Here is a 14,204-nt window from a genome sequence, read left to right on the forward strand (position 1 = left end):
GGTGGTCCTAAAGGAGTTACACTGCCATCAAAAGCAGTTTTCCAAATGCAAGAGTACAGTATAGAAGTCTTATGAGGTGTTATTAAACCTGGAGTTAAAATCCCATTAGTTAATTTCTCACACCATGCCTTCATCAAGATAGAGGACTTGGCACTGCAATTAAATTAGAAGGAACCCTATTTGTCTACTAACTTGGATGTGGAAACACAAGGCGCAAAGGACCAAACAGTAGTGCAGACTGTAGAGTTGGCCTTATCTTGTAAATCCTAGTGTAAAGGAATGGCCCAGTGGGAAAATAGGTACAAGTTGACCATGGTTCCAGACTTTAGTCCCCTATGTACTACCATAGCTATTGCAAAAACCAGAAGCATCTGACATTCAATATGGATACCAACTAGGCCTGAAGAGGGATGTGTCCAGCTGGATGTCAGGACCAGGATCACCAAGCAAAAGGGAACTCGCTTGAGAGAACTGTGTAGCAGCTCAGACTAACATGCAGGGTGATTTGCTGTACCATAGTTCTATTTTATATCATTTCATATACCACTTTCATTATTATTGAGCATGTTACAGTAGTGTAACTAGAATCACAATTAATATCTGTCACACAAGGGTCATTCTCATCCTTTCTGCAGGGGGAAGGCTGTAAGCGTGGCATAGTGCGGTTTTGATTTGGTAGGGTTTTTTTAATATACACAAAGTTATGTGGGGGTTAGAGTTCATTCCAGTGTCTCTGACCTAGATGAGCTTTACCCATATGGTATAAGTTCCCCTGTGCCTGAGAAGCAGACTTGACAACCACGATTCTTCATCCCAGAGCTAAGCAATCTCATAGGTACTTGGCTCCGCACAACAGTGCAGCTTAAAGATAAGAAACAAGGCCTTGAACTTGACCTGCTATTTCATGAGAAGCCAATGTTAAGAGTGACAGAAAGGTTTGATGGGCTTGTGATAAGCCTGGGTTAGTGAGGAAAGATGTAGTAGGGTTTTTGTGCCACTTGGAGTTTTCTAAGGCTGATGGCTTCATGTCCAGGTATGTTGCACTACTGTAGTCCAACTGGGAGGAGACAAGAACCTGAATAACTGGAGCTGTTAAATTGTCCATGATATGATGGAGTTTCTTAGCCAGCCAGAGATGAGAGGAAGCACTAAACTCTCAGGTATCAGTGAGAGGCTAATATCAGCAAGGGATTCAGGAATCTCTAAACTATGGATTGATTCAGTTCACATCCATATTTCTTCAGCTAAACCACCAACTGGGGTATTGTCCAGACTAAAACTGCTTTGCAGATCAGGAAATCCCTGAACACTAATCTCAATACGAGTTCCAGCTTGTTGCAATGTATCTCATACCTTCATCCCAGTAGAGTGGTTGTGTGTTTACCCTGTGGCAGGCAGGTTTTGAAAGACCAAGTGCATGCCTGTGGCCCACCCCCCCTACCCAAAAAAGTGTCTTTCCCATGGAGAGAACCAGAAAGATTTACTTAAGACTAAAGATGCCTCGACTCTCAAGTTCTTTAGAAAGGTGTGTAGGGTGACAAACCTAGAACACTACCTCAACACCAGGAACTCCAATAGCTCAAGCCCCGATTGGGCAAGGCTGGCACTAGAGCCATACAGGTTTGGTCTTTGCTACTCTCAGTTAGAGTTAGACTGCTCTCACTGTCAAGAAGCAGACTCCCAACTTAACTACGTTCTGTGGAGGATGGTCAACAAAAGCCAACTATGGTGAAAGGCTGCTACAATACACAATTACCATCAGTACTCTCAGAAGAGAGGATCCTCTGTAGGTCACCACCCAAAGTATTACTAATACTTCCTCGTTTTCATAATTGGGCTATGATCATTAGTTTTGTGGAAATATGGGAAGCTTAGTGTAGGATAAGTGGGAGGATAATATACTATAGCAACAGTTACATGGGTGGCGACCCAGGCAAGCCACCCACCTACAATCTTGTCTAACCCCGGGGTATGTACTCAGGCAGCTACCCCAGCCACTACCTGTACAACAGCCACACTACTAGTTTTAGGCAGTAGCTTGAGCCAAACTAGCATGTACAGCTACGCGAGCTAGGACTTACACCTTGAAGAAAAACCCAATGGTGATCTGTCTGTGACCAGCTGCAGTGTGGGCACACTATTAGTCCACCCTCCCAGTGCATCAGTTCTCCTATCCCTAGTATTTCATACATAGGCTAGTTGCTCCTCAACACAGTCACAGCTTTTTCCTACCCCTGCTGGCTGCTACTCCCCTCATCTCCTGAGGTAAAAACTAGCTCGTTGCCATCCCACTCCCCCGTCACCTTTAATCCAGTCACCGTGAAGCTCTTCCCCCATCTTTCCTCCAACCTCCCACAGAACAGTCAATTGTGAGACAAGCAAGCCAGTGCTGTTTGAGATTGCTGAGTACTTCACCACCTCTGTAAATAGTGCAGCCACAGAGCTGAGCATGGTGCAGGGATGGGAGGGAGGAGGAAAATCTCATCCACAATCCAAACTTCAACTCCCACACCCAATCTTAGCAATACAAGCAGCCCTACACCCAGCCCCTACATCGTACAGCACCCAGAAAACTTCCCAGTCATTCCAGGGACCCAAATCCTAGAATATGGTGGATCATGAGACGACTGCCACTCTGTGGGTTTCAAGCCAAAAGAGTTAAGAACTCCTTGGATAGGAGATTCTGGGTCCTCATTTTCTTGAAAACCAAACAAAAAACCAAATAGACTCATACTCAACAAGGTTTGAGGGATTCCAGCTAGCAGAGTGGGAGAGGAATAGATTGTCAGACAAGAGATCTTGGTTGCGGTGTTGTAGCCATGTTGGTTCCAGGATATTAAAGACAAGGTTCTTTTATTAGAAGATAAAAATTAGAATATCTTCGTATTAGAAGTTGGTCCAATAAAAGATACTTCACCTCACCCATCTTGTCTCTAGAGATCTTGTCCTTGGTGAATAGCTGATTAAACTTTTCCCAGTCATTTTTAAATGGGTCTGTAAAATGTAGAAGGAATACACTTGGGAGGCAGAGCAGCAGTGATTGTAGCTTGAGATTAGCACTGCTTAGGTGGTGGGTTGGCTGAGGGCACCAGCCTATCCTCTGATCTCAAAAGCCTTTACCAGGTTTGGCCTGACAGTGGAGGACCACTGGATGGCCAGCAGAAATTAACCATCTACTGAAAAATTAAATAGAAGAGTTATATCTTTTGTGGTTTACTGTACTGGCTTGTCCACAGTGTTAGTTGGCATTGAAAGTAATTTGTTAACAAATGTAACAGACTTCCTCATTTAACAGTTAGAATCCCGGGGACAGCTGTGGGCTTGTCTACACATGGAGTTGTTCTTGATTAACTTCATGTATGGACACACTTATTCCATAGTAAGTGTCCACACATGGAGTTTTATCAGGAACTCCATGTGTAGACCAGCTTCAGGACAGAGACTAGCAGCAGTCAGAAATGTTGAGACTTTTTGCCCCTTCCATCACCACCTTCATTTCTATGCTCAGACTGAGTTTTGAAACTGTTTAGTCACAATCCAGCAGCTTGTTCTTTTGACCAGCTCTGAATGAGAACAAGGAAAAGCAGGAGAGAACAGGAATCCTTAGTGCCAAAATCTTCAGTGCCTACTGCCTCCCACTCACCTATGAGCAAGTGATCCAGAATTCCAGATAAAGTGCATCAGACTGCAGAAATGGAGAGATCACTTTTTTGGCTTGGATAGGATTAAACAATATCAACCCCAAATCCACAAAAAATCATGAATCAGGTCCCAACCCTCCCCCTTCACCCCTTGAGATTTATGAAAAGTAATGAGATTTTAAAAATACTACATTTGGGGGATTTGTCTGTCTTGCAGTTTGAGCTTTTAGGGTTACTGTTGCCAAGTTTCTCTCTGCAATCATAAGGACCAAAAAACTTAAAAAATATGAAAACTGAGATTCTCATATGACTGTAGGAAAAATTAAAATGTTTTGGCTAAAAATGGTTATGGGGAAAAACATTGTTTTGCCCACATAAAACCAAATTCTTACAGCCATTACATTCAGCAGCTCTAGCGGGGCTCCAAGTCCCTGTTCCAAAGCACAAAGTTTAGCAGGAGGTGACTCTGGTGACAGGGATGTGCCTTTTTCTGTGCCCATAAAAAACTGCCAACATTTGATGAAGCTATAAGCCTCTGAAAAATCTGTTTGCCTATGTTTAGTAGATAAATTCTCCAAGATTTCAGATACACTGAGCACGCTCCATCACCAAAGTTCCTCCAGGCCAGACTTACACCTGCCATTCCCACAGAGCAATTGAGCATGCTCTATCCCAAGACTGCAGAGACTGAACAGGACTTCTTTCCCTGCAATTACTTCTCACAGTGGCCCAGCAGCCATGGTGGTACTGGAACCAATAGCAGAGACACTTTTTCCTTTGCTTTGTTTTTGCTGACATGAAGGCAGCGAGAAGGCTGCTATACTGGAATGTAGAGGGATGACATATATTAGGGGAAGACTGAGAATAGACAGTTCCCGAAGTCAGGAATGGGTAGGAACAGAGGTGCTCTGGGAATAAATCAGGGTGGTGTAAGAAGCGGTTGTCAGTAGGACTCCTGCTTCATTTGGTGCAGAAGTCAGATGTGTAGTTAATGAGACAAAGGACTGCTGGAAGAGAAAGTATAGTCTCATGGTTAAGGCAACTGAATGTTGCCCTGGATACTGCATTCTATCCCTGTCTTTGCCAGAGTTTCTCTGTGATGCTGGTCAAGTCACTTAAACCACACTTTTCACAAGTGGTCATTGTGTATTCCCCATTTTCTGGGTACTCAACATGACAAACCTGGAGCCAGATTTGTTAAAGTATTGAGTGCTCACACCTGCAACTGAAGTTGACTGGAGCAGTGCTTTGAATATATAAAGTGCTATATAAATGCTAAGCCCTCTGAAAAATCAGGCCCTAGGTGTTTCAAGCTGGGCATCCAAAATTCGTGATTTAGAAAGAAGTCTAAAGGCTAAAGAAATTTAGCCTTTTTCTGTGCCTTAGTTCCCCAGCTGTAAAATGGAGATACCACCACCACCACTACCTAATCTCACTGGGGTATTGTGAAGATTAAGTTAATGTTTGTGAAGCATGGAGATCCTATGGCTGAGAGTACCACAGAAACATCCATAAAGAAATTAATGTAATCAGTGCAGGGTTTGTATGGCACGCAATAAATAAAGCATGGGGCCACAAATTGAACATGGAGGATAAAGAGAAACACTGAATCGTTTAGCAATTCACTAAATGAGGCATTGTGGAAAAATACAGTATGTAACCATGTAGTTAAAGACTGTACCCTAATGCATATGGACAAGGGAGAAGAATTAAAGTTTGCACACCCAACCTAAATTCTCATTATTTGACACTGCAACCTTAATTCTTCTAATAAAGTTTTTGGAGTGTAGCATATATTTACTTCAACTACTTCACTTAAGTATATCACCAAACAGTTTATGGTAAAGCTTCATCAAAAAGCAAAACCAAAGCAACTATAAATGTTCTAGTTTTACAAAGACAAGACAATCCAAAATATTTTGTAAATCTGATGATCTCTATTTGCCAACTGCCTTTCAAAAGCAAAGAATGTTAAAATACAACCTCTAGTGATTTCATACTGTTTTAGAAACTTGGATAATATACTCCCATCCTAATAATTTTACACTTTCATCTTGCAAATATTTCCATTTCCAGCTGAATACATCATTTTGTCCTATTTATGTTTGTGAGCATAAGTACAATCAGTATCTCAGAAAAAGGTTCACTTCTACTGCAAAACTAACAGAGGAACTCAACTGAACTAGGCTATTTAGGTAGAAAGCTTTTTAATGGAATTAATATCTATTTTAAATATTCTGCATCAGATTAGAATAAGTAGGTCAAATCTGGGACCTGAACCACTTGACAAACTCCTTTGAGATTTAGAAAAAAACATGTCTGTCAATGCATCTCCTCACACATCCATTGCTTAACAGATCCATAAAGCAAAACGGAAGAGCTATGTCACCTTGAAAAAGATAAGGAAGACATTCTTGTAAGATGCTTTGTAAAAGATACAAGACATTTTCTTTAAAAAAAAAAATTGCACAACAAATCCTAACCTAGTAGCTCTCAAAATTTTCATAAGTAAGACTAGCTGTATGGTTAACAGTTTATAGGGTAAAATTTTCAAAAGCACCTAAATGACTTAATAGCCTTGTCAAAAATCAAAGTGAATAGGAGGGTCCCCCAGTACCTAAATCACTTTTGAAAATGGGACTTAGCTTTTGTCTGAACTAAGCAAGTAAGCCAAAGGGAGAAATTTACAGAAGAGCCTAACATGCAAAGAATAAGATAAGATAGTGCCTATAAATTTTGTGCTATTAAATCTTTAAAAGACAACGATGAATAAGCAGGTAGAACATAAATACCTGCAACCTGGAAAGGAAGTCTTCTGGAAGTTATAGCAGGCTTCAGTGTTTAAAAAAAAAAAAAGTGTTATGAAAAAGTCTGCTTGCTTCCCAATTTGAATTACTTGTAATTTATTCCCTAGTTTAGCACACATGTATATCATGTACACATGCCATTTGACTCAGACAACTGACAAGAATTAATTGGACTTTAGCTTTACTGCAATTTTTTTCCTCTGTAACTACAAAACTGCTAGAAATTGGCAGTCTGAAAAGCACCACTTTTGCCTTCACACCACTTACTATGAGTGTAACACAACCTTCCTCCACTGGATGGTCAACTCTATAGCAAATATAAAACTCCACACTAGAACAGTATTCAAAGTTTCAAAGATCACTGCATTAGCTTATTTTGTTTAAGTAACATACTTCAAACTTTGATGTGGAGTTCTACTAGCTAAAATTTGGTCAAAGACAGAAAAAAACTTAAATCAATTTGAAAAGACAGTCTGATAGTTTTCAAAATAAGTTTTTGCATGTTTTATAGTATTTGATAGCAGCTTTTTATTGGTTACAAAACCTAAGCCCATATACAAAATTAGGAACACATTTAGATGCCTCTTTTGAAAGAACGTTTTAGTCTATTTTAACTGATAGTTTAAAAAAATAATAAAAACAATGCAATTTTTAAACACTTCTGAAAACTTAAAAGTGCAGCAATATACTTGGTTTCCTTTATTAACTATGAAATGGTGCAATACCAATCAAAAGCTGATAAGGTCACAACAGAAAGAAATGAGCAAATGCTTTGTAGTGCTTTACTCAGTTCTCCGATGTTCACTTTTAATGTGATGCACTGAGTGCAAGAAAAAAAATTAGATCTTCACAGTTGTGGAAAATCATGAATGTAATCTCAATTTTTATGTAATCTCTAAGAAAATAGCGAGTGCAGGCTGAAAAGGGTAACTGTCAGTCTATATGGCATATAAAGAACTAAATTGAGAATTAAGAGGGCGAAGATTTGTTCACATCATTATCAGCTGGAACTCTAATTTCACAAAACTTTGTGACCTTACTAACTTTGACTTTATATTGTTTAGTTTTAGCAAACACCACACAGTTTAAAGATTTTAGACTATAGTATGTGACTAGGATGCAGTTACCATATGAAGCTTCAACTCAACTTTTGGGAAAAGAAAAAAGGCACAATGAACTTCAACTCAATTTTATGTGCACAAGAGTTGAAAAATCTGAGCCACCTTAAAGAGAAATTGATTCTAAAATTTATAAAACCTATAAATAATCAGAGGCCAAACCACTATATTAAAATGGATTATCTAGCAAGTAAAAATCTTGCATTTTAAACATACGCTTGTATCTATTTAAGATACAAGACAACTCGCTCTTTAAAGTGGCTCCACCTTGGCAGATATATATTTAATGAATGCACACCTGCTATGTGTTGTTCATCCGTGGAAAAAAAACAGCTGATCCACAAAGCTCTGATGGCATCTGTCCTTATCTTCATCACAGTAAATACAACCCACATCCAATAACTAAATTAGTTTAGATTTTTCTATCCCTTCACATCAATGCATTGGGAAATTACACCCAGTAAACAACGGCAACAAAACCAGCTTGTGTGATAGCTTACAGAGTTTCAAATTATTCATCTTCACCCCACCAAAAGCAAATCCCTTTGAAAAGAACTGGGCCAGACGACTTTCCAAAAGCAATGACCTCTCATATTACCAGCTTATATAAAGTTATTTAATGTGTGCTGCACATCAGGCTTATGCTGAAACACTGCAGCTTCTAAACAGCCTCACACATCAACTAGCTTGTAATTTTTTTTAAATCATGTGAATATGGTTTTAGACTCATTTCTGAATTACTTTTCCAATACTCCAAGAATGAAGCTTTTATGATGCTTCTAAATAGCTGCTGGTTTGTTGCCAACCACATCATCATAAGCACTGGTTACTAAGTAAAAAATAGTTTAAGACTAAATTACAGTAAACATGAAAGCTCCACAGTTTAAACCCAATATAAATCAACCTTATCCAATTATCAATTTAAAATGAAATATACTGACTACTGGAAGTTGAAAGCAAGATTCTTTTTAAACAACGCGTAGTTTTGGACAGATTTTTTTTCTAGTCAAGGACTCTTGCTTTCAGCTTAAACAGAAGTTCAAGTCCATAACAGGTTGTAGCTCAGGTAAAATACCATGCACAGCATTTGATTACTTCAAAACAGCAGGAACACACAGGCTGAAGTGAGTGGTCAAATAGGGCTTGCTGTTCTCAAAAATTAGGTACAACGGCAAAAGCTTTACCAGTCCAAATCTACAGTTCATTCTTCAACCCTGGTTTCTGAGGCAGTTAATGAACACACATCAATTACTGATAGATGAAGTAGTTTGTTTTTTAAACTTAACTGTTTAATCAATTGCCAAGTGTAAGTTACTTTTATTTCAGTTTCACCAATGAAATTCATTTGGCTTGCATTTTTGAATCTATTCTTCCACATAAAGTATATGAAAATATGTTTGTGGAGGACGATGGAGGCTCAGACCAAACTGTGCCCCTGTAAAGTCTTCCAAAATGTATGCATCATACCAAAGTGTCTTGATCCACAGCGCACCATTTTCCAAAGAAGTTACTTTTCCGTGGAAAGCAGATGTGCCACCACTATGAAATTTTCTTAACAAAACTGCAGATTGCGGTTGTCAGCATGTGGCACCAGGGAAAAAGGCAAAAAAAGAAGGTAATTGGGACTGTTAAAAAGAATTGTAAAACAGTTTGAGAGATCATGCATATGCATTTACAGTCCACGTGATAGTGACTTTTGGCAACTGCAAAGTGACCGATACATGGCTTGCTTTAGAAGCATCAAAACGAGGAGGCATGTGTGTCTTGGAGCCTTTTTTTTTTTCACTTGGTAGCCATTTGGTGGTGCTTCGTATTGGTGTGGGACAGAGAAGCTGCACTGTATTGAACTTAAAAATTAAATTCTTTTGTTTGAAGATTGGCTGTTGGGTCAAAGTTGTAAGTACCTCCTTGAGTGGCTTCAGGAATGAGGCTGGGATCTTCATCAATCTATAAAGATATAATAAAAAGTAATCCATACAAACCCAACACCTTACACAAGTCATTTCACATACACGGATGCATAAATTTTTCATAAATAATATTGGCCAACTGAAATATTTGTTACTAAAAAGTGAAATGCTAATAATTTTAGCCAATTCAATATAACTTTTTTTAAAAAGAAAAATCATGCTTTGTTATAATGCCATTAAGGAAATAAATGCATCAAATCCTTATTGAATGCGTTACCACTTAATTACAGCAAAGACTCTTAACTACAAAATTAAGATTGAAATTTTAGCTTTCTAGCTAATCACTACTAGTGAAATCTAAAAACTAGTTTTGTGCTTTTCTCAGGGTTACCTATTGTATTAAACTGATTTTTATCTATAGCTGATAGGAATTCTAGTCTTTTTTTTTTTTTTTAGTAATCAGTATTTCCTCTTGGATTCTGAAGATTCTAAGTTAAGTTATTTCAGAGTGATTTATTTTTTAAACTTCTCAAATTCCCAGTTGAATACACTATATTATTTTATGAAAGAAACAAATTAACCCATCTTACTGGTGTAGCATGCAAGCCATAATGTAGAAGAACCATGATTCAATTTCCCCTCTCAGAGTTTTAGAAGTTAGGCACACAGGTAACATTTTGTTTCTAGTGAAGGCTAAAACTGTCAATAGCATTACAATATATACATCTGGTTTCCAGCATACAGTCCACTGGCAGCAGCAGTGAGCATGCTAGGAAAAGGTTACTTGCTGATATTTGTTCTGAATGTATTGGCTCTGAAAATCAGACTTCAGGAGCCACACTCCACGTCTCATGAGCTACTGAACCATTCAAAGCAGTAAGACCATCTGAGGGTGCATATACTGTTTACACACTGAGATCCAGTATTCTGAAACTTGGCATATGTCCACACTACAAAGATAAGTCGACCTATATTAGGTCAACTTAAAGCCACTGGATTAATTACTGCGGTGACTGATGTCCACACTACCCTCCTTAGGTCAGTGGTGTGCGTCCTCACCATGAGCGCTTCCACCGACCTAAGAGGGGGAGTGTGGGGAGCTGAGAGCCTGGTCTCTCAACTCTGTTGGCAGCTCCCTGCCAGGAGCCCAGCTGCCCTGCTGGGAGTGGGGGGGGGGGGAGGGGGGAGGGGGGGGAGCCACCTGAGGTTCCCAGCTGGGAACGGTGTCCATTCTTGCCCCAGCTCACAGCATCTACACAGACACTGCGCCGCCCTAACAACACCGACATAAGCCCAACAGCTCTGGTTTTATTATGTCGGCATAGCAGGGGAGTTACACTGGTGGGAGGAGCATTTCAGCATGTATACCTCCACTCTTTTATTGACAAAAGCTTGACTTTTGTTGACAAAACTGTGTAGCATAGACAAGGCTTTAGGATTTTGGAGTGCTGACCCCTAAAATCCTTCAGTCCCTCTATACTTCAGGAAACTCATTAACTCCTAAAGAGAGGGAGAAGGAAAGTCTGTAGATCTGCAGAGCAATACATCTGGAGAACAAGTTACTGGCAAATAACTTTTCTCCTTCATGACAATTCTTATTACTCTTCATGGGTCCCAGTGAAGCTCTGCAGAGGCAGCGACAATCCTCAGCAGAAAAGCTGAGTGCTAATTATGAAGAACAGGAGCACTTTCCCAAACTGAGGCTCCAATCTGGATTCAGACTTGATACAATGCTTTGTTAAGTGTGATTGAACTACAACTAGCAGGACTGTCCTCTTCTACAAAGATGTTACAAAGCAGCACACCAAGCTTGATACGTTTTTAGTACAATGGGTCTATCATCCCTTAGGAAGTCAGGAGAGGGTTAGTCTGGTTTCTGAAGAAAAGGACCACAGCTGCATGCCCTATTGCCGTGAACTACAAGGGAATAATGTAGGGTTAGTGGCACAGAGAGAATTAGTGGCCTCCAGTCTCCTCCAAAAAGGGAGGAGAAGACATTCCACAGGGGTGGGGAAAGAAGGGGAAAAAAAAAAAGATGTTGTTTCTGGGCTGGGAGCCCTAGTGCTGTCAGGGAGGTGAGGTAAGTATAGCTTCTTTTCCCCTCATTTGTGTAATCCTGTTAGAGGGCTTGGTTTGTTTGCCTTAGTCCTTAAAAGGGACAGAATACTGTTTTGGGTTTGATAGTTACTCGTTATAAATAACCACCTGAAGAGTGTTGTCTAGCTTTATTTTGTGGCTCCACATAGTACCCTAAGACATACTGACACTGAAAATCCAGTAGTTATAACAGAGCTGCCCAAAAAACAAAACAACAAATTCACTGACTCACTGTTCTATTTACTCCTGGGGGAATTCTGCAGAATTCGTGTCCCCCACAGATTTCTTTGCTTCCTTGCAGAAAAATGACTTACAGAGAAGCAAAGGTAAGCAGAAGTGCAGGTGCGTCATTTCGAGCAATTCAGAACCCCCACCCTGCCAAGCCTTATCGCCTGCATCCATTCAATTGGTATTCCATTGTTTAACAGTGTGATTAATTGCAATTAATTTTTTAAATCATGATTAATTTTTTTGTGTTAATCACCTGAGTTAACTGTGATTAATTGACAGCCGTAGTTTAAACCCCTAATTACCTGGCACCAAAAGTCAAGTTTCCTTGAAACAGACTGCACCACAGCTAGGTGATTCTAAAGCAAATCTTCTACAGCATCTAGAAGCCCTTTTTTGTGGGAACAACTACCTGGCTCCTTCAACACCAGAAGGTCAAATATCACATGATTTACTATGGACTGAAACAAGAGGAATGTCACACACTGCCATCCTTTCTACTAGATCCTAAATGCCTTCAGGTCCCTCTGAGGAAAGGACAGAAGCATCAGGTGACAAAGATGGGGGGAGGAATACTTCTGATGGATGACACCCAGTCTGTTACTCTGATACCAAATCCTTCAGGACAGAAATGGGAAATTCTCATCCTGACAGCACTCTGCTAAAGGTCTGAAATACTTTGGGGGAGGCAACCTAGATATCAGTTTTCCTTCACCCTTTTTGCTGGAACCAACTCTCCAAAAGAGCCTGAATCAGGAAGAGCTGGAGCCCACGAGGGTCAAAACTTCCAAGGAGGACAAAAGACAAGAAGGTGGATATACATCTTATTCTGAACCAACTGACTCCCTCGGGCAACAGCAGATGGCCAGAGTGATAAAAAGGTATCTAGATGCAGGAATAACACTGCCAGAAATACAGCTTCAGAGCCTTCAGTTCTGTTCTTTAGTGGCTGCTCCTTCTCCCCACAGAAGCAAGACCATGACTGATTAGATCTCTCAGAGATGGTGATTTCTCAGTAAGAAAGGATGCCAACATAGGAAAGACTGATCTTATGAGAAAATAAAGAGGATAAGTTAGATCCAACCTGACTAATAAATGCCATTGCAAAGCCCAAGGAGTGCAGGATCCAGACACCCAGCATCTGAGGAAGTCCTGACTGCTTTTGACATCCCAGGATTTGAAGTCCAACTAGGCAGGGCTGGACCTGAACCAACCCTTGGATACGACTGACTTATATCCTGGTGCTTTTTCTCATGCAAATCCCTTGAACTTTTACACACTTTTTAGAAACTCTGGACAGTAACTCCGGATTCCCTATAATCTGAGGTGCATAAAATCACAGAATCAGAAGTGTAGGACTGAAAGGGACCTCAATAGGTCATCTAGTCCAGTCCCCTGCACTCAAGGCAGGACTAAGTCGTAACTACTAGTCCATTCCTGACAGGTGTTTGTCTAACCTGCTCTTAAAAATTTCCAATGATGGAGATTCTATGACCACCACAGGCAATTTGTTCTGGTGTTTAACTACCATGACAGATAAGAAGTTCTTCCTAGTGTCCAGCCTAAACCTCCCTTGCTTCAATTTAAGCCCATTGCTTCTTGTCCTATCCTCAGAGATTGAGAAAAAATTTTCACCCTCCTCCTTGTAACAGTTCCGCTGCTTTACATCCAGAGGACGGACCCAAAAGTCTTGGATCCTTTGTCTGGTCCTAGGGCCTCCAACTCTGATACTTTAGACTGTAGAAGCAATCCACTCATATCTCCAGGAGAAAGCTCCTCACTCCACCAAGCACTCCAACAGGACGGACTTCATCCCACAGTGGACCTTCTAAAGAAAGTCATTTGAGTAAACATATCTTGAGCTAACATTTCATGGTAATCGGATTGTTGGAAACTAATATTTTGGAGGAACAAGATCATCAAGCAGTCAATTGTTGCTATACCTGCAATTATACCAAAATACCACTCAGGACAAAAATGTCCAAGAAAATGTTAATGACCGTAAAAACTATTGATTCAATCTGTGCCAACTATTCCTGCACAGTGAAAACAGATTTGTGGTCACAGAACCAAACCCAATAGGAAGAGTAGAACTGAGGGAGTAATGGGGAAGGGACCTCTTTTCCTTGGCACTGAATTCTAGGATTATACATGCACACCTTAACAGTTTTACTGTTCTGAATGGTTCCATGGCTTCTACACAGGACATGTGAGGCCTGGAGTGGTAATCTGAAGGAGAACTGCTGGCATCTAACAATTTTTAAGGACAGTGCAGGGTTAATTGACCTGACTTACATCCTGGTGATTTTTCTCATGCAAATCCCTTGAACTTTTATACACTTTTTAGAAACTCTGGACAGTGACTCAGGATTCCCTATAATCTGAGGTGCATAAAATCACAGA

At 40.1% G+C, this 14,204-nt stretch overlaps 1 protein-coding gene across 4 annotated transcripts in view; it reads right to left on the minus strand.

Annotated features, from left to right (window-relative positions):
* Positions 1-5,831: 5,831 nt before the first annotated feature.
* KPNA3 (karyopherin subunit alpha 3) overlaps positions 5,832-14,204 on the minus strand; it is an 82,466-nt gene continuing 74,093 nt past the window's right edge. For all 4 annotated transcript variants that reach the window (XM_045014095.1, XM_045014103.1, XM_045014117.1 and 1 more), the window contains exon 17: positions 5,832-9,513. In XM_045014095.1, coding sequence (XP_044870030.1) covers positions 9,415-9,513 — 99 coding nt within the window. In that variant the 3' untranslated portion in view covers positions 5,832-9,414. The remainder of the gene's footprint in view (positions 9,514-14,204) is intronic.

Source organism: Mauremys mutica, chromosome 1 (genome assembly GCF_020497125.1).
Source record: "Mauremys mutica isolate MM-2020 ecotype Southern chromosome 1, ASM2049712v1, whole genome shotgun sequence".
Lineage (NCBI taxonomy): Eukaryota > Metazoa > Chordata > Testudines > Geoemydidae > Mauremys > Mauremys mutica.